This window comes from Lycorma delicatula, chromosome 1 (assembly GCF_047948215.1).
Source record: "Lycorma delicatula isolate Av1 chromosome 1, ASM4794821v1, whole genome shotgun sequence".
NCBI lineage: Eukaryota > Metazoa > Arthropoda > Insecta > Hemiptera > Fulgoridae > Lycorma > Lycorma delicatula.
The window spans coordinates 271,942,446-271,970,131 of record NC_134455.1 but is presented as its reverse complement, the minus strand read 5'-3'; the positions used below and the strand labels follow the sequence as shown (position 1 = coordinate 271,970,131).

At 31.2% G+C, this 27,686-nt stretch overlaps 1 protein-coding gene across 6 annotated transcripts in view; it reads right to left on the bottom strand.

Annotated features, from left to right (window-relative positions):
• The window catches only part of LOC142331669 (mannosylglucosyl-3-phosphoglycerate phosphatase), a 113,094-nt gene extending 87,390 nt beyond the window's left edge, over positions 1–25,704 (bottom strand). For 2 of the 6 annotated variants that reach the window (XM_075377709.1, XM_075377703.1), the window contains exon 1: positions 25,240–25,704. In XM_075377709.1, coding sequence (XP_075233824.1) covers positions 25,240–25,365 — 126 coding nt within the window. In that variant the 5' untranslated portion in view covers positions 25,366–25,704. Of the gene's footprint in view, positions 1–3,287; positions 3,520–10,444; positions 10,598–25,098 lie in introns of those variants that run through there. The other 4 variants (XM_075377729.1, XM_075377736.1, XM_075377717.1 and 1 more) reach the window with 4 other exon arrangements.
• Between the last annotated feature and the right edge of the window lie 1,982 nt (positions 25,705–27,686).

The following is a 27,686-nucleotide window of genomic DNA, read 5'->3' as shown; positions in this document are numbered from 1 at the left end:
TGAAGAATGCAACAAAAAAACACTTCAATCCTCACTTTCTGAAACTTTGGCAAGTGATTCTTGTTTTCTTGGGAGCAGTTATGGTTTAAGTCACTTTTAGATATTTTGATTAAAATATCAAGCATACATAAACAGTTATTTTATAAATAAAATTGGATATAATGCAATTTTTTACCAGTTTCTATTTTCCCAAGTCAAACTCCAGTATGATATTATCCCGCTGGATAACGTCATACTCATTTACTTATCCATTCATTTATGGCATTCACTGTAGGTATAAAAATATTATACATACAAGGTATGATCAAAAAAGTATACGACCTTATTTTTTATTGCGACCAATTGTACCTTGGGAGTGAACTGTCGTGGAATGTTACCTTGACTCTTATTGGTTGCACCTGAATCAGTGTTTTGCTGCTACGCCATTGTACTGAGTCGCTGCTTAGCAGCCATGAAATTAAAACATGTGAGTAATAGTTGTCAGGATTTTTCGTTATCATTTAAGATGACCGACTGAATGGGTTGAGCACAAAGAATCTGCATTAAACTTTGTCAGAAGCTTGGTGTCAAGCAAGCAGCGACAGTAAGGAAGATTCAAACAGCTTTTGGCGATCAAACTATGGGCGTTATAAAATTAAACAGCGGTAAACAGTTTCCCAAATGATCAAAAATATATTCAAAATTGCTCAGACAGACCTTCAATCAGAAAAAATACCAAAAAATTAAGCAAGTTCAACAGATGGTAACGAATGATCATCGATTAACAATTAAAAGGCTTGAAGATGAAGTAGGAATTTCATTTAATAGAAGATTACATGAAATTAAATTTGCCACATCTCGGGATGTGGCAAAATTTGTCCCAAACCTCTCATAAACAAAAGGAAAATAGACTGAAAATTACCCTAAACATCCTGGAATGTGCAAATAGTGATCCTGATTTAATGAAAAAAATAATAACTGAATGAAATAAAAATAATAACCGGTCTATGAGTATGACCCTGAAACAGACACCTACTGGAATATTCCAAGTTCTCCACGGTAATCACGAAGCAATCTATCTAAAGGTCATGTTGCATGTTGAGTTTTTGATTATTGCAGCATGGTTTAACACGAATATGATCCTCAAGGGCAAACTGACAATAACAAGTACTGGGTAACTATACTTCTTCCACAAAGAGATCCTGTTGTGAAACAAGAGGTCACAGCTTCAGAAAACTGGCAATTCAAAGATTCATCACAATGCTCCAGTCCATGCATCACCACTTATCCAGAGATTCTTGGCAAAACATGTGACCAAACAACTTCAGTAGGCTCATTTATCACCAGATAAGGGTCCCTGCGATTTTTGGCTTTTTTCTAAACTTAAAATTTCCTTTAAAGGAAAGATTTGAAGATAATGAGATCGAAAGAACAACAGGAGGACTTACATATAGTATTCACATTGGCCGGAGGTAGGCGTACTAGCGTCGAGCCACCGTTAGATAAAATTGTGATGATTATTTGAATGTTAGCTATCGGTGGAACGGCAACTGCAATGCCGAGGGCATGAATCCCGTGCAGCCGTGAGGTGTAGCGGCAACTCGACGATGATTGAAAGAAAGTAAATGTAACGTGGGACTCTGCGATGGAGCTGAGTGGGAGTGGGAAGTCTGTCCGCCTGTCCCTTGTAGACCAGACCGGAGTCCATAAATTAGCCTAAGTCAGGGGTATGAACTGAAGTTGAGTTCACTAAGGGAACTAGGACTAAATTTCGTTGTTGCAAACAACATTTTTGATGGTATGTGTTCCGAATTGTGGTTGATGGTGCTGTGCCGTTGTCTGCCGCTAGAGTGCCTGGTGGTAGGGAGGCCGACACAGTTCTTGAATTAAACTCCGCGGTGTGCGGACGTGTGTCCATTTAATACTGTGCTGATTATTATAAACAGTATTTTTATAAATAATTATATTCAATTATTAACTATTTATTTGAAGTGTTATTTACCTGAACCAAAAACAATAAACAGTATGTTTTGTTAATTTGTCTGTTATTTCGAGACATTTACTAGAAATTTGCTCAATAAAAGTGGAACTAGGGGCGGGGTTTGTGCTTCCGCGAACTCGGTTAGCTAGTTCAGAGGGCAACGATGTAGGACATTCAAGATGACCGGACGAGGCCTACAGCGAAGGCAAAAGCTGAGTTTAGAAATCACCGATGTAAATGTCTACCGAGGCATTTACATCGATGGCATCCCAACGAGGCCTGGCTTATTACTATGATAAGTAAAAAGTTAGAAGGCAGAAGACGATTGCCGTTAAACAGTAGAAACGGTGTGGGGAGGGGGGGTTGCAACCAGAAGCGTCACAAAGCGGGTGTCTTCCCCTACGGGGTTGGGATATAGTATTCACAAAAATGATTATGAAATTTCAACAATAGAAACATGGCTGGGATAATTGATAATTCACTGAACTAAATAAGTTAAGTTTCATATAAATAGGTTTTTAAATATAACCCACCAGGTTGGTCTAGTGGTGAACGCGTCTTCCCAAAATCAGCCGATTTTGATGTCGAAAGTTCCAGCGTTCAAGTCCTAGTAAAAAGCCAGTTATTTTTACACGGATTTGAATACTAGATCGTGGATACCGGTGTTCTTTGGTGGTTGGGTTTCAATTAACCACACATCTCAGGAATGGTCGAACTGAGAATGTACAAGACTACACTTCATTTACACTCATACATATCATCCTCTGAAGAATTATCTGAACGGTAGTTACCGGAGGCTAAACAGGAAAAAGAAAGGTTTTTAAATATGTTAAATTTTCAATCCCATAGGGCAAAATGACCGAAAGCAGTCGATGCCCGTGATCTAAAAAGAAAAAAAGGGTTAAGTTATGAGTAGGTGTTTCACTTTTTGATCACATTTCACATTAAGTATACATTATAAAAGGCACTATAAGTATTGAAACAGGAATGTTGGAAACTGGAGAGATGTTTCAATAATCCACATCTATTCGAATATTCTAACCATAATCATATTAAAATGTTAAATAGAAAACACTAAAATTAAGAATACAATAAACTCAAAATAGATCTATAGTTCGACTGTAAAATCACAATCAGTAAATACAGTCATTAGTAAAGATAAATTTAAATATAAAAACAAAAGAACATATGAGAAAAATGCACAATAAAATAAATATATCAGTAAAAAATATTTATTAAACTGTTCAAAAAAGTTAACAAAAATACCTGCATTTCAAGATTAAAAAAATAATATAACAAAAAATAAACACAATAAAAAGATACTTACTAACGAACGATTGTATAATCCTATCAGAAATTTTAAGCTTGAAGTGTTTTTTATTATAAATAGAAATACTATTATTTTAAATGTTCCAGAAGTATTTTTTTTTATTAATTTCTATTGCTGCTTTTTTTCTTTTACATTCTTTTACTTACTTTAATTAAAGCACATTAAATCTACTGATAGTTGTTTGAAAATCATTACGTATAACTGCCGCAACGAATATTAAAGCTTGGACTACGTCAGCAAGGCTATATAATATCTGAAGGCTGGTCCGTAGTAAGCTACGTCATCTCCTCCGCTGCTCTTTACATCACTCAGCGCCTTCTCACACCAGCAGCCATAATAATGTATCCCAAAAGAGTGACAAATTAATTTGCAATGAGTTGCACCGCATCTAATTACGACGTTATTATTATTATTATTATTATTATAGTAACGAAATATATTCTGGTAATTTGTTAATACAAATAAAATTATTTATGCCTAATATTTTGTTCAAGATGTATATGAAGCAATTTATTGAAAGTATATCTTTTTTTCAAGTATGTTAAACTATAAATAAACAGTAACAATGACGAAATACAACGTATATAAAATGAACTGTTTATTTATTTTAGCCTATTGTGTTATACTTTTCTTTGACGTGGCGTGTTACTTACGCTGTTATTTTTTAATAGCATGTGGCCATTACTTTTGTTACAACCAGTAGCACGTGTTACACATGCCAGGTTATAGGAAGCAAGTAGAGGCAGCTTGGAGGAAGGGTCCGCCTTTAGATTTTACATGTACTATAGTACGATGCTTGTACCCAAACTGAAAACACTCGGTTAAGTTTTCACGTGCAGCAGCAAATTGCTTTCTTGTTAATAAAGCGATTACTTTTAAATTGTTCTGTTAATACTTTATAAATGATTAAATATATTGCCATAAAAAGGAATGTTACGGTATAATTTTAAATACTACAAAAATGTAAGCCTATTCTCAACAAGTATTTTAATTACGTCAGTAGACAAACACTAAATTATAAATTAACAACATTATAATTGTCTGCCATATATAAACATTCTTTATAATCTCTAGCGATTTTATTTATTGAAATAATAAACACAAACAAGCCAAATACTATAACTCAGGAAATGAGACAAGTTTCTCAGAATCACATCATGAAACAACATAGCTACAGTGTTTACTAATATGTGTTTATAATTTTAAAATACAAGCCAATGTAAAAATATGTAATAATCCATAAGCCTATGTTATTGAATGCTCAAATATAATCCAATTATCTAGTCCTGTATTTGTCCATCCTGTTGCATTTGTACAATTTTTTTTCATTTTATTCTAGTTTTGACTGAGAAAATCAATCACATTTTATAATTGGTTGTGTATTTTTAGCGTTTTATAATTATGAGTGAACTTAAGTCTATCGTAAAAAACAAAAAACTAAAACGGCAAGCCCGGGAAATAATAAATAGTGTACGAGTTTATGAAATGAAAGGTGATCGATTTCCGAAGTCGGAAAAAGAAGATAAAAACACCTGATTCACATTAAAAAATGTGAAGAACAGCAGCAGCGTGTGGGGTGTTGCGATCCAAAGAATGAGAAAATAGAAAAAGCGGTTACTAGAAAAATTAGTCGAAAATCCGGCGGAGACTTCTTTATCTACTCCAATAAAATACAAATTCCGTAAAATACAACAGGACTTGATGACTTTGACAATTGTATATTTAGACGAACTACAAACAAAATCCATAAACTGCAGACGGTGAAAAAAATGTTAGCGCTTAAAGATGCCATTGGTTAATCAGTAAAAAAGAAGAGTTTGAGAAAAGTAATAAAAGAATTGGGCTTTAGGTGGAAAAACCAAATAAAAAGCAGGAAGAAGATTTTCACTGCGCGACATGACAAATAGTTTAAGTGTATTCAGTATCTGACCGCCGTAAAAAATTTAGAAACGAAAATACGCCGATAATGTACCTCAACGAGAATGAGTGAACGAAACGAGTCAACGAGCGAATAAATTTCACTCGAAGATAGGAGAGCTGCAAACAGTTAACAAACTCTGTAAAGAATTGAAATTAAAATGAATTTTAACGGCAGTGAAACTGGTTTAAGAAGAATTTTGAAAGAATGAGATTTTACGTGGCGCAAAACAGAAAACGAAAGGAAAAATTTAGTTAAAAAAACATGATATTAGGCAGAAAAGGATTTCAAATTTCCAGACATTCAGTGACTTTAGAAAATGTGAAATGCGCGATCGTATACTTAGATGAATCCTATGTTTTATCATTTAATACAACGGCAAAATCATGGGCTGACAACAGTGGTGCACAATTTAATTTAGCAATAAATAAAGGTGAACACTTAATTATAATTCACGCAGGAGGTGAAATGCGCTTTATTCCAAACGCGATGTTAACTTGAACAGAAAAATCAAAAAGTGGCGATTACAAAGATAGCATGAATACTAAAAACTATTTGAAACAGGCTGAAGAAAAATTAGCTACTAACCTTCCTCCTTAGTCTGAAGTACATTGACTACTACAACGCTCCGTTTCATAATACCCTTTCTGAATAACTTCCAGTGTCATTAAGCAAGAAACAAGAGATGACTGTTTGTCTACAGAAACATCGTACTCGATTTTCTTCTCAAATGCTTACACCGCAATAGTATAAACTAATTAAGTTGAACAAAATTAACAGAAAACATGCCAATTTGACGAATTGTTGGAAAAAAGTGGGCATCAAATTCTTCGACTTCCAACTTACCATCTTGATTTAAATTCAATCGATATGGTATGCTCAGAGGTAAAACAACACGTTGCGATTCACAACACAATGTTTAAGATGTCAGAAGTGCAGAAACTATGTGAAGATAAAATGAATTCGATTAGCGTTACAGTAATCCCAATATTTACCGTGTAATTAGTAATAGTACAGAATTCAAACAATAGTACTTTCATTTCAAAATTGTTGCATTCATTTGCATTCAAAGATAGAATAATTACTTGGTAAGGGAGATTACTAAGCGCGAGGAAAACGTTTTTACGTTAGGTAGTAATCGTTGCCACTCCAAGCTCGCCATTACTTGGCGGCGACTTTAATTAAGTAGGGCCTATGTGCGCAGTATAACCTGGAGGTACACAAACTTAAAAGAAAATCTCATTTTATATAAATACAATTTAAAATTCTATCTTCTCGTAAGATTTTTGAGTCACCCCCATTGAATAATTTGCTTCTGAGTATTAGAGGATTACAGAATACCACAGTACAATTGGATTGGAAGACCAAAAACAGCCGAAGATGGTTTTACACATCATCTAATGATGATATTACGTATGACAATATCATTTTACTTATCAACAGTCTCTTGCAGATTCAACTGTTATTTTTATTTTGGTGCTTCCTTTCTGACCTTTATAGCGTATGTTACATAAAGATAGGCATTGACAAATCATTATCTTTTATTACAATAATAAAATGATGAAGTATGAGAATTTTTCAACTTCAGTCTTTATTTATTGTGCATTTCTCATATTTTGTTATTCTGTGTACTTGACTTTAATATATTGCTGGATGTGTAGTTTATCATCTGATTTTAATTTCCAGCGTTTCAGGGAGCTTTTCAATTCTTTTATTTATTTTTTGGCATATGACGTTTCTTTGCTTTCACCAAAAAAGGTATTGTTACAACCTTTACTGAGCCAGTTGACATAAATCACTCAAATGCTTTGGTTGGTTGTAGTTTGCCTCTGTTTGTTTCTTAACCTATTTATTAATGCTATTACTTAAACAGGATAGCAGTAGTCACGAAATCTGAGCAAGAGCACTTGGAAGTTATAGAAAGGAACACCAATTTTACCTTTATCATGAAGGTTGGGTACTTTTTCTGAAATTAATTATTAGAGATAATAATGACGTAAAACATGGATTAGTCACAAATACATAAACAATTCGATCGAATAAACTCTGCTTTTGTATTCAATTACAAATTAGTCGTCAGTCAAAAACATTAACAGCTATAGGAAGTATAAACATTTCTTTCAGTTTCATTCCACACCTAACGTATCTTTTTTTCCTGTTTAGCCTCCGTGAATCACCGTCAGGTATTACTCCAGAGAATGATATGAATGAGTGTAAGTGAAGCGAAATCTTGTACAATCTCAGGTCGACCGTTTCTGAGACGTGTGGTTAATTTAAACGCAACCACCAAAGAACACCGGTATCCGCGATCTAATATTCAAATCCGTAAAAAAGTAACTGCCATTACTAGGATTTGAAGGTTGGAACTCTTGACTTCGAAATCAGCCGATTTGCGAAGGCGCGTTCACCACTAGACCAAACCGGTGGGTCACACAAAAAACGTATCTAGCGTCAGCCCACCGTGCTGTCATATCATTTACCTAATGTCTCAGTAATATGAGTTACATAGCTGTACCGGTATTTAAATTCTGCGATACGTTTGTATTTCGAAAGTATTCTAAATGCTGGCGTATGATTAAATAAAACTGTACTTTAAAACAAATTCTAAGTTTTTATAAAAATATTATATTTACAATTAAATTAACATATTTGTTGCATCTTAATTTACTTGCTTAGTTTGACATTTTTACGTAGCTGACTTTATTCATTAAAGTCGGTAACATACTTTTAATAAACACAGCTTTTATTAATAAATAATAGTCTGTTAATGAGGCAGTACTAAATTAAAAAGTCTGTAATTACACTGTATTTACATTTTTTACATCACAACTGATTTTTACAATTAACTGAATAAGTACCCCGCCGTACTTAAACCAAACTAATAGTAATAGGAAAGAATAGAATTACAGTGAATAAAAGTGCATCTTTTAATCCAAAATTCCCTTATCTAAAACATAATTTAAAAAGAGCTTAAAGTGTTCGTTTGTTGCAAAAACTCCACAAATGGTACTTCTGCATTAAAATGTGGCTGTTGGCAAAAGTACTGTCCCTGCCTTCTGTTCTTTTACAGTCCTGGTTCAGAGGCTCTGTTTTACTTACTTCTAAGGTTAGTTTTCTGCAGTAAAACTATGTCATCAAGTGAAGATAATATTATTTTTCAAAAAGAAACCAAATAACTTTAATAAAGTTAACAGTACTAAAAAACATAAACTGCATCGCATCATGTTTTTGGGACAATTTTCAGCTCCAAAAGGACCTTAGTGATCCGTTAAAAAAAGACAATATACTCCTTGAAAATCTGAAAAGGTAAATGCCATATCACGAGAAATTTATAAACTCACTACTATAAAGAATCTTTCCAAAGATAATACTTTACTATTCAAGCAAATCCACTGCTTAGGATGCACTGTAGACCCCTTTTGAAATTATTTATTAAAATTACTGAATGGCTCCCATATGTGGTTAGAGTTGCCACAGCCAGTTTTTTATCTCACAATTTTTCTTTTACAATGTTTTTTAAATTGATTCTCACATCCCTACCCTTTCCATTAACAATATTTGAGTTTCATCCCCCTGGGTGGTTGTAATATGATACTCTTATAAATAAAAATTAATAAATATAAATTTTAAAATGCATCAAAAAATAAATTTTCTACATTAAAAACGTTTTTCTGTTTATACTTTATTTTAAGCCTATTCTACTAATTGTGGCAAAATATTTATACCTGATATACTGAAAAACTTCTGTACAACCCACTTTTTAGTTAATCATTGATTAATGTTGCCTTAAAAGAATATACAAATGAATATTTATATTAAAACCTTTTGATTGTGCGTTTAGAAGTTTTCAAAATAAAGGTATTTTTACAGTATTTTGTTTCTCACTGAAAACTAGTATCTAAATAAGATAAAAAAAGTATTTATGGTACCTGAGGAACCATTCTGGCATAATTTTTTTTGCATGCAAGTTCAATAATAATTTCACAACTTTGAAATCTGGAAAAATAGCTATTCAATCCACTAATAATATTTGTTAACTGCCTGAGCTTAGAAGTCAATTTTTTGCTTTATTTCTTTAATCGTGACAGAATGTTGTCTGAAACAATATTTGTAACATATATTCAATTTCCTTCACTGAACATGATATACAGTTTTATCACACTTGATCCATTCACAACTTCATCATCAAACACTTCTCAAACAGCCTAAACATTTTTAAGAGATAAAGATTTTTTTAATTAAAAATACATCAAATTTCACTTTGGCAGAATTTTCTATTTTTTCATAAATTTTAGATGCTCAGGAAAACAACAGTTACATATTTAGAGTTATGAAATTAATAGACTAAAATAATTCAACAGGAAGTAAATGACTTTATATCAGTAAAATTTCCCCCTTCAAAAGCACTGTGTACAAATGTTCTTACCTTTTGGATGGCCACTATAAAAGTTTTGGCAATATTTATTCACTATTTGTTGTGCAACATGCATAACATCCATAATAAACAACAAAAAAAAAAAAACATAAAATCCTATAAAAATATAACTTCACAAAACAAAGCCCTTGCCAAATCATTTAAAATGATTATTAAACCAAACATAGAATCTACATATTCATAATTTATGTAACATTGCAAGTATTAGTATAAATTGCACGATTATAATTTTATCAACTAATTTCAAACAAACAGAATGTTTTAAAAGCTACACTTTCCAGTTAGTTTGTAATGCCTGAAAACATTTTTGTGCATTGCTTTCAGATACTACTTGTTAGTACTGACTGAAAATGTTTTGTCCATAGGCCAAAATGAAAATCAGAAATTTTGGAAATTTCATCCATAACTCAAGATTTTATCTATACAATCAAATCAAAAGAAAAATTTTCACAACCTCTCAAAGCGAACTAAGTGTCTGTGAACAGACATTATTAAAAACACAACTGTTTAAGATTTACATAAATTAAACTATGAATGACATCTAAATTCCACTAATTATTGACTTAATATTAATTTTCTCAAAATTAAAATTTTTATCAATTTTCTTTCAGTAATTTCACAAAGCTTATTTACATCAGAAGTAAATAAGTTTTTTCAATGATTGAATTTTATTACAAAAAAGAAATAGAAGTAATCGATAAATAGCTTTACATACCGTACTTTATATAAAAGTCAAGTTAAACGTAAAATCACAAATTCTGCCCTATTATTGGTGTCCATAGAAAAAAAGTATTACCTTACCTTAAATTTGGACCATCAGTTTTGGGCAAAAACTCTTTCAGTAGCCATTACTGGAAAACAAAGTGTTTCTGGACCCGTGTTTATAAAAACCGTTTTCTTATTTTGATCTGTAGAATATATTCCTGAAGTACATCCATTTCTTCGTGGGGTGCTCTGTATATATACATAAATACAATTATATGTATACTAATAAAATAATTTTAAAAATTAAGTTCGTTTAGATATTTGTAAAAATTATTAAAACCTGTAATTTTTGATAATTATATCCTTAAAGTCACCATAATTTTTCTTAAATGTTATTTATACACTTCACTGAATTTAACATTCACAGGAATTTTCAGTCTATTACTTCACCCAGCTGTGCTTGTGAAATGTCCAGTTTAAAAAAATTCATGTTAAACACTTTACTTCATTCACATTAATTGATAGAACTAACTTTTCTTTTCGCAAAGGTAAATTATCTTGTATTTATTAACTAGGGATTTTTCAAAAGAAGGATCACTGAAACGTTCAGAAATCAAATCCAGCTTGACATTTTAAGTTGCAATAAAGATTAAAAAAAGAATATAAAAATTAGATTCAGGGATTAAGGGGACGCAATCAAGTATTTAACATCAAAGATGGTGACCATTATCAAAAAAGTATTTAACATTAAAAATTTGTCATTAATAAGTTTTTTAATTTATTAAAATTATTAGTTTTGTTTTGAATGTTTTTTTAATTAATTAAAAATCATTTGTTTTTCAAAGAACATTTGTAATTATACCTCCTGCTTTACAGTCTGAATCAAAGTTTTTAAATAAACTAAATTAATTTTTTTTTATTTTACTTTATTTTTACTGTAAATTTTTTTTAGGCTGTTGAAGTTTTCTTCCAATACAGTAGATACTGCTTATTAGAATTACTGGGTAATTGAATCAGCTTGATTATTGAATCATTTTTCTAAATCCCAAACCAAAATACAGGAGGTAATTTGTATAAATTTCTTTGTGTAATTGAATCAAGAATTGGTTTATTGAATCAACATTTTAATATTTTACATTTATTTGTTATAATACAAAATGGATTATTTACATTTATTACACTGCATTATTATTATGTTTAACCTTTCATTTTACTGTAGTACCCATAGTTAATGTTTCAGTTGTTACTCCAAGGAAATGCGTCATATCATACAACTGTCTTGCCGCTAGCTGGCTACAGATAAACAGCGCTATGCCAATTTCCATCTGTAAAAGATGACACACTAAATATGTTTAAGTGCAATGCAATACACTTCAAGCCATTCATCTTTCAGTGAATTTCATCTTTTTACAGTGTGTCTACTGTATGTACGGTTTGATTTGTATATTTGTTTAAATCTTTTAGTTTATTTTTTTGAGTGTGCTTCGACTGTTGTTAATGTTTAGCATTACATTACTATTGTTTCATTGTGACCATTTGTGATTTTGTCCGTTATCTATTTTTTGTGTAATGTACTGATTTTTTTTTTAATTTTGAAGCCATGTCACATAAACATAAAGATTTAAATTTACATGAAAAATTAGAAGTTTTAAAAAATAAGTTAAACTTCCTAAATGAAGTTCCCCTCACCATCGGCAATGATTCACAATTCATAGAAAGAGATGCTACTCATATGTTATGCAGAGCTTGGAACAAATTAAAAATTGTATCCATTCAAAACTGTTTCATAAAAAGTGGTTTTATTGAATCTGATGACATTGTGTCGATAAGTTCAATCGAAGATGTGGATGACGAAATTAATCAATGGATCTCTATTGGTGGGGGCATACCTGTTTGGGCTCCTGTTACTGATGATGAAATTGTGTGTCAGAAATTATGACTGAAAAGCTGGAATTGGAGGAGATTGAAGAAACAGAGGAAGTTCGAAGACAAACACCATCACTAAAAAAAATAACCGATGTGCTATCAGTTCTATGAAAAATTTTGGAATTACGTGGAGAACCAGATTAGTTAGATACGTGATTTTTATGAAGTAGAAAATTATGCCTTGAATGCTATAAAAAAAATGTAAGCAATTACATGGAATTACAGAATAACTGAAATTTGTGTAGTTTAAACGCAAGTTACAGATCTGCTGTTTTTGTTAATTGCCCAAAACCTTTTTATAAATTTACATTTTAGAGTATTTGTACTGTACCTTTTTCTAACATTTTATTATAATATAGTACTGTATTTATAGAATTGACTAAAACAAAAAAACATGACGGTAAAGATAAGTTTTTCTTTTTGTTTATTTCTATATTAGTTTGTTTTATTGTATCATGTTATCTAAATTAATATGTACCTATTACATATAAACTAGTTTAATACATATTAAACTAGGTACATTATGTTTTACAACTTTTTTACATAAAATTAGGCTATGTTTGTAAGCATACAGGAGAATGACCTTCAATGGTTAATTTATTAAGCCGCTTTGTTGACACACTTTTGTTATGTATTAAAGTGATTCTAATAAGCGGTATCTACTGCAATATACTGACATACTGTTTTCCTAAAAATCTGTAATTAGTTTAATTATTAACTTTTTTTACCTTAAAATTGCACATCGTACAAAATTTGTAATTTTTTTTGGAATACAGTTTAATTATATGCCATTCACCTTATGTGTACACTGACATACATTCTCCTGATGTTTGCTGGTACTGAATAGTGAATTAGCCCTTGCCCTTGCTGTTGTAGGAATTACGTTCTATGAAAATCCTGCAATTAGCAACATGTAAAAAATGGTAATAGGTTGTTTAAAGCATAAAATGATAGAATAACTTTACATTTTAGCTACATAAAAATAAATTTGGTACTCCGTATTAAACAATTAACAAGCGCAATTTTTTTTTTAATGCTTTTACATATGGCATTAAAAAATATAACTTCAAACCGATCATTAAATTCTTTTTAAGCTTACGCTTTATTCTTTACGCAATTTTGTATGGTTTCTTTAAAAAAAAAGCCCTTCCAATTTCAATATTCCTTTTGAATTTAACATTTATTTGCACCGATGCTTTGGTAGTAGAAAATGGTTTTGTAACTTTCTTACCAAACTAATCATTTCACTGATAAACTTCACAAAAATTCTAGTAAGCCATTCTCATCATCACTCTTAAAGTTTATTCTTGCATAATAAATTCTGTGCATCTTTGTCTTCAATTTTGTCTATAATCATACAAATTGCATGATATCAGACAGTTAGGTTCCTCCAAATCTTTCTACCTTAATCTTGTGTGCTATCTCTTTCTCTCAATCTCTCTCTAACACACACACACTCGCGCGCGTGCGAGCGCGCGCGCGCAAGAGAGAGATCATCTCTAAAGTAATAACCATTTCATTGTAAAAAAATTTATTTTGAAAACTTTATAAATATTTTTTTTATTTCTCTTATACTACATACCTTATACTACTTCTCTATATAATCGCCACACGAATTAAGACATTTATCGTACACCAGCTTCAATAGACCATCTTCGTATTCTTTTCCCGTAAGTCCATTGAGACATTGATTAACAGCATTTTTAAGTTCATCGTCACCCGCGAATTGCCTACCACTCAAAAATTCTTTCAGTTTCCCAAATAATGGTAATCAGCTAATTCCAGACTATATGGTGGGTGATCGTAAATTTCTCACCAAAATGTTCTCAGTAAATCACGTGTCGGACCCGCAACATGTGGACGTGCATTATCGTGCAGCAGGACGACGCCGTCGGTCAGCCGCCAACGTTTCACAGTAGGTTTCTGAATTTATAGTCGTTCCACATGGCATGAAATCAATCAGCAGTATGTCAAACCGATCCCAAAAGACTGTGGCCATCAGTCTGCGTCCAAATGGCTGTGGCTTGACCTTTGTCGGTCTGGTTGGTGATTGAGGATGACGCCATTCACTTGACTGCCGTTTTCTCTCTGGCGTGTAGTAAGAAATCCATTTTTCATCGCCGGTAACAGTTGAATTAAGGAACTCATCACCTTTTTCTGTGTAGCGCATCAAAAATTCCAAAGCAGATCCCCTTCGGATTTTTTGTACGTTCCGTTAACACGTCACAAACGTTTCAAAACGTGCACAAACCTTTCTGAAGCCTAAATGGCTGTGAACAATGCGATCGAAAGCAACTCTTGAAACATCAGTAAAAAGAAGGGCCAAGTCCGATATCGCGGAGCAACGACCTTTTCTGATTTCATCATCGATGCGTTTCAACAAGTCCTCAGTGATTATCGAGAGCCTTCCCGAACGTTCTTCATAATGTTCATTTATTCTGTTATTTCTAAGCCTTTCACACCATTTTCGGACGTTTCTTTCATTCATTACATTTCTTTCATTCAGTGCACAGCAACCAACTGTCAATTTCAGCCCGCTTAAAGTTCTGATAGTTTAAAAAACTTAGATTTCACGTATTTCACAGTCGGCGGCAATACCAATTTTTCTAATCATTTTATAACGTAATAACTCACACGAAATCAAAGATACTACAACGCGACAATTTAGACAATAATGCAGAGTGTACATTAATAGCGTGGCCATGAACGACACAGGTTCACCAACCTGAAGGAGAGAAATTTCCCAGCGGTCTTTACTTTAGATAACCTTCGCACGCGCGTGTCGCTCTCAATGTAACCTTGACGGTAAGGAAAAATGGTCTATGAGATTATCACCAAGAACACACCACACACTAAACGAAAAAGTGTGTGGAAAATGACTTGCAACAGTATCACGGGGATTTTGTTCTGCACAAGTGCGAGTATTTCGATAATTTACAATGCCATTTCTTGTAAAACAGGATGCATCAGAAGTCAGAATATTACTTACGAAATCAGGATGATGTCCACTTCTAACTGAGCATCGACAGAATTTCATCCGTTTTATCAAAATCATAACTCTTGTACACGTGTTGTATGGAAAGGGTGTAATTGATGCTCCCGTACGTTCTCCACTCACTTTATGCGAAACATAAAAGCGATGTGACGACCTTCTGGTGCATGAGGTGGGAAATACTTAAATCGCATTCAATATTGCTTCTTTAGCGTTGGCATTTCTTACAAAATGTTCACGACCAGCATCGAAGCCCCGCAATACTTGCGAACTTTTATTTATTATTGAGCTCAATAAGTCTCAATAATAAACACCATTCATCCTTGAAAAACGACACAGTTAACATAATAAAGATGAATTTATACTGATATAGCACTAGCGCATAAGAAGATCATTTCAACCGTTAAAAGCTTCTAACCTGAGTACAGTGTTGCCAACTGACATGTAGGGAGAAATAAAATTTACCTATGCGTGACCTTCTTAATCTTAGGGTTGCGTCCTTTTTGAAACATCGTTATTTCATTCTCAGTAAAGTTCTAGAGCAACCTCAAATCAGCAAGTTCATTGTTGATTTGAAACTCAATTGCGTTAATTTCTTTTACGTGTTGTATTCACTTAATTGATTTCGAAAATATTTAATAACTGTACAACATAACTTCTGCAGCATAAAGAACTGAGACGAAAAAACATTAAAAAATTTTTAAAAAGAAATTAAAAATGAAAATATCGCCCTTTCTGATCTTTTTTGTGAAAGGAGTTACAAAATAGTTTAATGCAGTTTAGACCACTTCAGAAACATCCATGCTTTATATTTATTATTTTCATGTAACACATTTTCATTTCGGTAAAGTTACATAATGTTCCCTACCTAGATTATGATGCCATACAAAAATCTACTAGTATATTTAAAATTTTTTCATGAAATATGGAAGTTAATCTGTGTAATCTCTGAGAAATGAATGCTATTTTTAACTCCTTTGAAAATCATCCTTAGTTGATCAAGCGCAATTACAGCCAAAATGATTTCCGATGGTAGGTGCTATGCTTTGTAATTGCTTCAGGGCCACCGGGAGAATTTTGAAAACCTGAGTTTTATAATTTTTTTTTTAATTAAAGTAAATGTGTACATTTACAATTTTATTAAAATTAATAAACTTCATGGCTTTTCGATGTTACTGATACTATTATAATAAATACTATGTTTATTTATATTTGCAAAGTAGTTCATTACATTATGTTTTAATTCAGCAATTGATTTCTAATGGTAAATTCTATTTTTTGCAAGGTTTGTGTGTGGGTGTGTGTGTAAATACAGATGTATTTACATATACTATTGGAGCACATGTTTATCTTTTTTAACTTAATATGATGCTGAAAGATTAATTTTGTAGCATTTTAAAAATGTCTTGCCTTTTAAGTAGAATTTCAGATACAGAGCCTTCCAGATGAAATCCTTTTATTAAAAACAAAAACACTACTGTTCTGCCACCTTAGAGATCACAGAATATTAATGCATTAATTGTAATCGGCAATTTTTCTTTTCAAGTTGTCAAGATCAGCAGGTTTACTAAGAAGTGAACATTCACACAAATGCCCACAGCAGTTAAGTCAACATTTATTGGAAATATAAGTTAATTTTTAGGATGATTAACTAAATTCTCTTGTTTATACAATTATTTCTGGGATAATGCAGGTAGGTAAGTTTGGTCTAATGTTATAATACCAGATAAGAACAGAGGTAAACACTCAAATATTTTCAATTAGTAATAATATATAATACCAAGATGTACACTACATGTCTTTTTATGTAAAAGAGATGGCCTGAAGACCCAAACAGCTAACAGGCATACCAATAAATACTAACAACAGGCATACCTAACAAACAAAATTCAAATATTAAAGCTATAAATAATTTATCACAAAATTAACCGATCTACAACTCAAATATTTAACTACTGCCAATAAAATTAAACTTAGAAACTTTAAGAAAATTAAACTTAGTTGTCAATAAATACTAAGTTTCACAATCCTGCAGGAATAAAATACTCGTATGATGCCAAATTTAAATAAAAAAATCTTGTTATTTAACAACAAAATTACCAACCATATAATGTACATATTAAAAACAAACAAAAAATTGAAGCATTATATATATCTTTAAAAAATTATAAAAGTAAAATTTAAATACATACATGGAATACGTTATTAAAAATAATTTAGCAACTGAAACTATCTAACACTAAAGTTTTTTCTTAACAAAAAGACTTGAATAAGATTGAATGTAAACATTTACCGCCTCAAAGAAAAAAACTAAATGAAGATCGAAATTGATTTAAACTTGGCTTCAGATTTTGAAATAATGATTGTAAAAATCCTGATTATAATTGTGAAATTGATTAGTCAAAGGAAATGTATATACACAAAAAAACATTGCTAAACTTTTACTAAACTTCAATTTAAATGATTCATTTTAAAGCTACCAATATGAAAGGCACATTTCTATTAAAAAGAAACAATAACTTTTTTGGGAAATTCCAAAAATATATTACCATATCTCAGTCGAACTTAGACTTCATTAAATCACTTCAAAGTGAAACAGTACAGTTTCATTTTATTCAGACAAAATTAATCTAATCATCACTCAAGACATGCAAAAATTTGACATAGGCCACAAGAAAACCACACTTTCACCTTGGGAATATTGTCCACAAAATTATCAATGCTACATCATTTTTTTATTTTTTTTGTCTTCAGTCATTTGACTGGTTTGATGCAGCTCTCCAAGATTCCCTATCTAGTGCTAGTTGTTTCATTTCAGTATACCCTCTACATCCTACATCCCTAACAATTTGTTTTACATATTCCAAACATGGCCTGCCTACACAATTTTTTCCTTCTACCTGTCCTTCCAATATTAAAGCGACTATTCCAGGATGCCTTAGTATGTGGCCTATAAGTCTGTCTCTTCTTTTAACTATATTTTTCCAAATGCTTCTTTCTTCATCTATTTGCCGCAATACCTCTTCATTTGTCACTTTATCGACCCATCTGATTTTTAACATTCTCCTATAGCACCACATTTCAAAAGCTTCTAATCTTTTCTTCTCAGATACTCCGAGTGTCCAAGTTTCACTTCCATATAAAGCGACACTCCAAACATACACTTTCAAAAATGTTTTCCTGACATTTAAATTAATTTTTGATGTAAACAAATTATATTTCTTACTGAAGGCTCGTTTAGCTTGTGCTATTCGGCATTTTATATCGCTCCTGCTTCGTCCATCTTTAGTAATTCTACTTCCCAAATAAAAAAATTCTTCTACCTCCATAATCTTTTCTCCTCTTATTTTCACATTCAGTGGTCCATCTTTGTTATTTCTACTACATTTCATTACTTTTGTTTTCTTCTTGTTTATTTTCATGCGATAGTTCTTGCGTAGGACTTCATCTATGACGTTCATTGTTTCTTCTAACTCCTTTTTACTCTCGGCTAGAATTACTATGTCATCAGCAAATCTTAGCATCTTTATCTTTTCACCTTGTACTGTTACTCCGAATCGAAATTGTTCTTTAACATCATTAACTACTAGTTCCATGTAAAGATTAAAAAGTAACGGAGATAGGGAACATCCTTGTCGGACTCCCTTTCTTATTACGGCTTCTTTCTTATGTTCTTTAATTGTTACTGTTGCTGTTTGGTTCCTGTACAAGTTAGCAATTGTTCTTCTATCTCTGTATTTGATCCCTAATTTTTTTAAAATGCTGAACATTTTATTCCAGTCTACGTTATCGAATGCCTTTTCTAGGTCTATAAACGCCAAGTATGTTGGTTTGTTTTTCTTTAATCTTCCTTCTACTATTAATCTGAGGCCTAAAATTGCTTCCCTTGTCCCTATACTTTTCCTGAAACCAAATTGGTCTTCTCCTAACACTTCCTCCACTCTCCTCTCAATTCTTCTGTATAGAATTCTAGTTAAGATTTTTGATGCATGACTATTTAAACTAATTGTTCTGTATTCTTCACATTTATCTGCCCCTGCTTTCTTTGGTATCATTACTATAACACTTTTTTTGAAGTCTGACGGAAATTCCCCTTTTTCATAAATTTTACACACCAGTTTGTATAATCTATCAATCGCTTCCTTACCTGCACTGCGCAGTAATTCTACAGGTATTCCGTCTATTCCAGGAGCCTTTCTGCCATTTAAATCTTTTAATGCTCTCTTAAATTCAGATCTCAGTATTGTTTCTCCCATTTCATCCTCCTCAACTTCCTCTTCTTCCTCTATAACACCATTTTCTAATTCATTTCCTCCGTATAACTCTTCAATATATTCCACACATCTATCGACTTTACCTTTCGTATTATATATTGGTGTACCATCTTTGTTTAACACATTATTAGATTTTAATTTATGTACCCCAAAATTTTCCTTAACTTTCCTGTATGCTCCGTCTATTTTACCAATGTTCATTTCTCTTTCCACTTCTGAACACTTTTCTTTCATCCACTCTTCTTTCACCAGTTTGCACTTCCTGTTTATAGCATTTCTTAATTGCCCATAGTTCCTTTTACTTTCTTCATCACTCATTCTTATATTTTCTACATTCATCCATCAGCTGCAATATATCGTCTGAAACCCAAGGTTTTCTACCAGTTCTCTTTATTCCGCCTAAGTTTGCTTCTGTTGATTTAAGAATTTCCTTTTTAACATTCTCCCATTCTTCTTCTACATTTTCTACCTTATCTTTTTTACTCAGACCTCTTGCGATGTCCTCCTCAAAAATCTTCTTTACCTCCTCTTCCTCAAGCTTCTCTAAATTCCACCGATTCATCTGACACCTTTTCTTCAGGTTTTTAAACCCCAATCTACATTTCATTATCACCAAATTATGGTCACTATCAATGTCTGCTCCAGGGTAAGTTTTGCAGTCAACGAGTTGATTTCTAAATCTTTGCTTAACCATGATATAATCTATCTGATACGTTGCAGTACCGCCTGGCTTTTTCCAAGTGTATATTCTTCTATTATGATTTTTAAATTGGGTGTTGGCAATTACTAAATTATACTTCGTGCAAAACTCTATAAGTCGGTCCCCTCTTTCATTCCTTTTGCCCAGCCCGTATTCACCCACTATATTTCCTTCCTTGCCTTTTCCAATGCTTGCATTCCAATCTCCAACTATTATTAAATTTTCATCTCCTTTTACGTGTTTAATTGCTTCATCAATCTCTTCGTAGACACACTCTACCTCATCATCATCATCATGGGCGCTTGTAGGCATATAGACGTTAACAATCGTTGTCGGTTTAGGTTTTGATTTTATCCTTATTACAATGATTCTATCGCTATGCGTCTTGAAATACTCCACTCTCCTCCCTATCTTCTTGTTCATATGTTACATCTACCAAACACATATCAATGGTTTTATCCAAACTTAAACTTAGATAACTACAATCCATCTCATGAATGAATATTTTAACTTACGCTATACTATAATTTTCTAATTCTGTTAAGTAACAGAAGGTTACTTAACAGACCTTCATTCTGTTAACCTTCGATTACAGATGCAATAGTCTCACCTGTAAGGGGGACAACAATGATCTGAACATTTTAGTTCTTTGGTAATAGTTAGGAAAATCAACCAAGGAAATTTTTATCATTCTGTGTTCTATATATTGAAGTGAGGACCTATATCTTGAAGTGAAGTTTGTCAAAAAATGAATTTTTAACATTATTTTACGATAAGTATAGTTTTAACTATCAGTGACTAGCAACTGTGCACCTAACATTGATTGAGTTTGATACTCTATAAATAACTTTTTTAAAAGTGAACTAATGCTCTACCAAGGCCAAAGACAGGAATAAATGTATGTTTATCTATAAGTAAGATATTTTTCTATAAGCTAATAAATAGCTGTACAATTAGAAAATTTTCCCTAAATTTATGTTGAAGTTTGATAACATACTATGACTTTAAAGAAATTTACAAGAGGAACAATTAAGCGTATCTACTTTATTTAAAACAGAACTAGTCGTCTTAATCCATATCAAACAAGTATTTATTGTTTATATTCAAATAAAAGTAAATATCAATGAAATGAAATACCAAGTAAAAACTTCATTAACAGAACTGAAGTGAAAATAAAATTCCTAAAGAAAAAATAGTACAGCCCCACAAAAAGTACCAAAGGAGGATTCTATTTCCATTATTGTGTCTCCTAGCATTCTTGAATGCTACATTCATTAATTGATATTCCTAAAACCAGTAACATTGGTCCATTTAAGACCAAACAATTTACCTTAATAATAACCAAATGACTTTTATTAGATGATTTTATTGATGATTTTTATTGTAAATCTTTTACAAATTTTTAATTATTACTGTATTATCTTTTAACATAACTACTAACTTTCGTGTAAATTTTTTTTCTAATTTTTCAAATAGTTTTGGAAGTTAAACAAATGAATTTTTAAATTTCAGTAAGAGTATCATAAAAAAAACAACAATTACAATAAAAAACAAAAGTGATGCCTGTGTTTCACATCCCTGTGTGAAGTAAATAAATGATATACATTTTTAATAATCATACATTCAAAAAAATCAAATTTAATTTTTGTTTTGTACTTTATTTTACACTAAACTTTATTTATATGACTTTATTTTTACACTAAAGGCCTCTTCGGATTTTCTGCTGACAATACACACCACTAAAGCTAAAACTTTTTTTTTAAACTAAAAAAATCCCTTTTAAGAGGTAGCAGTAGTGTAATTAAATTTCTTATCAAGACTTATGTTATTATTACTTTCCCAATTTGTTTCTATACAGTAAGGTAGAAATATAATATAATACAACAAAAGCTGAAAATGTTGTATTATTTAGTAGTAAAATTAGAAATTGGACAAAGTAAATGCATCAAAATCTGACTGTCTCAAGATCAATATCATTGGTTTTAAGAGTTTCAGCAGCAGTTGTTTAAAGTGTTTTTGCTACTGTCTAATGTATACTTTTCCCAAATGTAGATTGGTTGGAGTTATTGTTCCCTCAAAATTTTAAAGTGATTTTCCCTGACTATTTTTGTAATTTTCCCTGATTCTGAAAAAAGGCATGATATAGATTAAGACTAAAGATATTTTTCTGAATCATACATTTTAAGTTCAACATAGCTCATTATTATGATATTTCAACTTCAAAATTTAACAACTGGTGATGATATTTTCAAATATCATCAATACAAAATTAATCTAAATGTAATATGAAAATATATTTCACAGTAGAAGTATTTTAATCTTATTCACAAAAAGTAATTGGGGATGGAGAATACACAAATCTTAAAATATTTTTCAGTAAAAATGTTTTTAAATACTCATTTATACTTCATACTAAAATACTCAACTCAGCTCAAAAATTACTTGAAAACTCACACACCATAACATACGTACATATCATATGCATGAATACACACTTTTTCATTTTGCAAATTGTTAGAAACATATTTGAAATTTGCAGCCCTGCTTAAAAAATCTATTGAATCCAATTGATTTCATTTCAATGGAATCTTCAGTGAGACCTTTAACTAATTTGAATAAGATTTGGTGGATTTAATTGGTTGCCCATTGAAGAAACCTGCTGAATCCAGCCAAATGTTACTGAAAAATCACCAAATAGGATTTGGCTAGAACACTGTCCAATTCAATGAGATTTCAGTAAGATTCTATTGGATTCAATGGATTTTTTTAACCAGGAAGTGGAAATCTTAATTGGTATCATTCATGCTAGTAATATATGTAACTGTTGATTGCTTTTCATGAATTGATAATATATTTTTCAAATATTGAGATTTCGGTCTTTTCCATTTCAAAACAGAATATTCTCCTCCTCTAATATCAAAATGTTTATGGAATTTATTGAAACTTTGAAAGATATTTTACTGTTAATCACAGCATGAGTTTTTAAATGGGAATATCAATAAACACATCAATTTCAATCTATTATTTTACTAATAGCAAATTGCTATTAGTATTGTTGATTTAGAGCATTCTCCTTTTGTATCACTCTTATTTGTGTGGAGTAAAAGAGAAAAAAATGCCCCAATAGTGTTTCTAATAAAACTCCAGCTGAATCAAGTTGATAAAAATCATGATTGAATCAAATGCTAAACATTCTCCTAAATTTGGAAATGCCTGGGGAATGAAACAAGATTCATGAAAAATGAAGACAGGCTCTCCAAAAGCTGACATCTGGTCAGACTGATTGTGTACGGATCTGGATTTTTTGAAACCACTAGAAATAAAAGATATGACTATAACAGTTTTTAATATTTAAAGAGTATAAATTGAAAAACTGGTTTTTGATAATCAAAAATCACTGAAGAATCCAAATTCATACATAAAGCTCATTCTCAAATAAACACTTTATTTTACATTTCAAAATTGAATCAGATGAAATTTACAAAAAAAAAGGTTTCTAAAAAATTTTCTTTGCTTTTTCTGATAAAATTACATAATTTGCAGTTATCTTTTAATAATTTTCCTAATAAAATAAATTTTTTCGTGTTTTCCCTGGCATTTTACAAATTTCAATAATTTTCTTGAATTCCGGTGATTTTTTCAAAACCTTCCCTAACTTTCAAGGCCTGGGGTAAGCCCCAGGCCTAGTAGGCCTGGGGCTAGCCCAAGGCCTGTAGGTTGGGTTTTGATCACTTGATTAGCAGACTTAGTTTCTGTACTCCGGTAAAATATGAATAGTTTAATATTATATGGTAAAATGGAAATGCAGTTTTTTATATAGTCATTTTATAAGAGGTCTTTTCAAATTATGGCTGCACATTTTCTCAAAAGGTTTTTTTTTTACAACTGTTTCTTCACTTATCTGGATTTGGTATAAATTTGTATAAAAATGTTTATTTTTCAGTATATTTCTTGAAGATTTTTTTTAATTTTTTAATTCATTATTTATTTTATTTTTCATTTTAGGTATTCAATTATAATCTTTACTATCTATAAAGTGCAAAAATGTTTTACAGGTCCACATTCCTAAAAACAGATGCGTTCATGAATTTTTCTTGCAGTTAAAATTAAAACATTAAATCTAACACATTAAAAACTGCAATTCTGAAAAACTGAACATGGCACCAGTTACATGCCCACATTCTCACTTTCAACAGTGTTCTTAACTATAAACTAAGAGTATTAGCTACAATAATACAATCTGTAATAGAAGTTGAAATAAAAGCAGTTTCCCAAAGAAAAAGAAGGCAATTTATCTTAAACTAATACTGTGAAAAAGTAAGCAAACACAAGAGCGAGACTTAAACTAGAGTAAGATTATCTATAAACAGTCTAATTTAAGGTTAAATCAATAAACAAATCTATACACTGCTAATAATCTTAATTTATATAATAAATATGAATGAATAAAACAAGAAAAATATATGCAGTATTTGCAGGCATAATAGACACTTTTTGCTACATTACTAGAAAAGACTGCATGAATTGTAACAGTTATTCACCAGGGCATGCACAACTCGAATGATAACTAAAAACAACAGAAGGCAAAACCTTAAACAATTAGAACATAAATGTAAAGTTAAAATAAATCCATCAGTCCTGACAGATTTAGGTCTAGAAAAAACTTAATTTACCAAAATTAAATACACTTACGAAAACCTGTAATTAAAATCTTAATGAAATAAGAATAACAGGGGGCATTTTATAACACAGAATTTAACTAATCATACATTTACTACAGTTGAATTATACCTATGTATGCTCAAATACATCTGAAAGAAATTAAGCTCTGCACAAAAATTAAATAACAGATACTTACTTTCAGACAGCAATGCACTAACAGACTTTAGTGTTAGCTTTTTCAAGCACACACTAAACAGCCTCACTAGAAGCGACAAATACTGTGCACAACAAAAGCAGGTGCGAACTTAAGGCGAAATAGAACGTAATTTCATTGCACCTGTTTCAGCCAACCAACAACACTTCGGACACCAGATGATACTTCCCCAGGAACTTCAAAATTTGAAGATTCAACGAGATCGGTCCATTTAGATCTTATAGCTGCCTGAGCCGCAAAGCTAGCCATCGCCAATCAATTAAATTAACCTAAAACGTTGATAAGAGTACTGAAGCCACTCGCACTTTACACGAAAATTATGATTATAACATTTAAAACATGCTCAGAATCGTATACGAAAAACAATTCAAGTTAACAAATTCAGATAGGTTAACCCACCGGATTTAAATCAAGCTGTCAATTCTTCATACTTACAAATTATAACAAAAAATAACACCAAATTTTCGTACGAATTGATGAAAGTTAAGAGAAAATTTAAGACAAAACGGAAAAAATATTCACAACTAACGTACAGTAACAAAATTACGCACTGCAGTAACAACCAAGAACGAACCGAGATTCACCTAACGTCATAGCAAACGATTAATCGAAATTGAGCTTATGAATGTCATTATTCCCCCTCCAATATAAAAATCCTAATAGCCAACATTAGTACAACGAACCCGAGATCAGGAATTTTTAGAAACTTTAGAAACTACACCTAAACATTTGTAAATATTAATTTTTAGTTAAAATAAAATACAGTTTCCTTTTAACATTAATGACATAATGGGTGTAATTAGTGTATTAATTTTTATTAAATATTAACTTTTTCAATCAATTGATTATTCTTAACATTCGATTTTTTGCATTTAATCGATCGTTGTTCCCCATTGATAGCATAGCAGCAGCGCACAGGGGAATCTTACCGACGAGGCTAATTTAAAAAATTATAAATACGACCTATTACAAGTCTTTACGTGTGTATTAACTAGGTAGTTGAGCAAATGAAAGTGATCTGATATAAAATAACAATTTTTCGTCAAAAACCGAATTAATGTTTTTATAGTAAACACCAATGTTTGTTTTTTGTACCGGTGGTAAATAGTGTACAACAGTCTATGAAGTCTCCATTATAAATTTCTATAGGTTGTCTTCTGTTTGTAAAAGGATGTAGAATAATGGCAATAGTGGTGAACCCTTTATAAGACAACTCTGTTCCTGCAAAACTTCATTATACTATTGCAATGGTTCAAAACATTACAGCTTTTTTCCACATAAGCTTTAATCTTGTGTGTGGTGAAATTTTGTAGCATGTGAAAAATGCCTGACTGGTATTGTAATCTGGGAACTATGGATGAAAGCATAAGATGCTACCACTCTACCACAGAGGCTAAGGTTATTTTTGATTTAAGTCATTACCTCCCTGCTTTGAACCATAAAGAAAAAAAATTGTTACTGATTCTTAAACCAGCTACTCCTGAATGTACTACTAGTAATACCTTTATTACCAGTTGTTGACTACGGCTTTTCTTTATTTTAATAGGTTAACATGTATCAATAGTTATAAAACAAACATATTAAATTGAAATTAACAGTTATTAATTATGAAAATTCTTTTGGATTATTTTGAGAATGAACAATCAAATGGGTTTTAAATAATTTTTTTTTTTTAATTATTGATATGGTTACAGAAGTAATAAAATTATCGATATAGTTACAGAAGTAACAGGTATACAATCATTACTCTTACAAGTTTGGGAGAAATTGACAATGAATGAATCTTCTGCTATTCTCTTCTTTATTACAAGAGGTTTTGACAATGTTTCACAAAATAATGATTCAAAAGTTGCATAACTATAAAAGGGGCAATGGACAAGATTTGATGGCTAGAACTACATGCACCATATTCGAATGATAGGAAAATGATTTTAATTGTAAATAATAAACTTTTGTGCCTTAATGACTTTTGGTAATAAAAAAAGTTAATTTAGGGTATTTTTAAATAGATTAAATTGGCAAACTTTTATAAAAAGTTTAATAAACTCTGTTATTTAATTGGAACATCGACAATTGAATATATAAAAATAAATACAAAAATGTTTTTAAGAAACTGTGTTTTATAGGGAAAAAACATTTATTGACTTATAATAATTAATTTATTGTGTGCTGATAATTGCCTATTATAACAGTTAACTACTGTGAACACTGTCAAAAATATCAGCAATCCAAGAGATTAAACAAAAAATACTACTTGCAAACCACAGAAGAGGAAGTTAACATTTCTAATTAAAGAGATATTGAGGTAGTATTTCTTTTTTTCATTTCATTGTACTAGTTCAGTAGATTAGATAATTATACTGAGCAATTAAACTAATGCATCATTACCATAAGAAAGACTATGGTAGCTAATGTACAACAAATTAATGTACTACCTTATGAAGAAATGCATCATACCACTGCCTCAAATCAAAATGGCAGCCCAACTTCTACAAAATTGAACTTTGGAAAGTAAAAAATCTCATTACACTCATACAATAGTTATTCTAATGCTTATTTTGAGTATGATA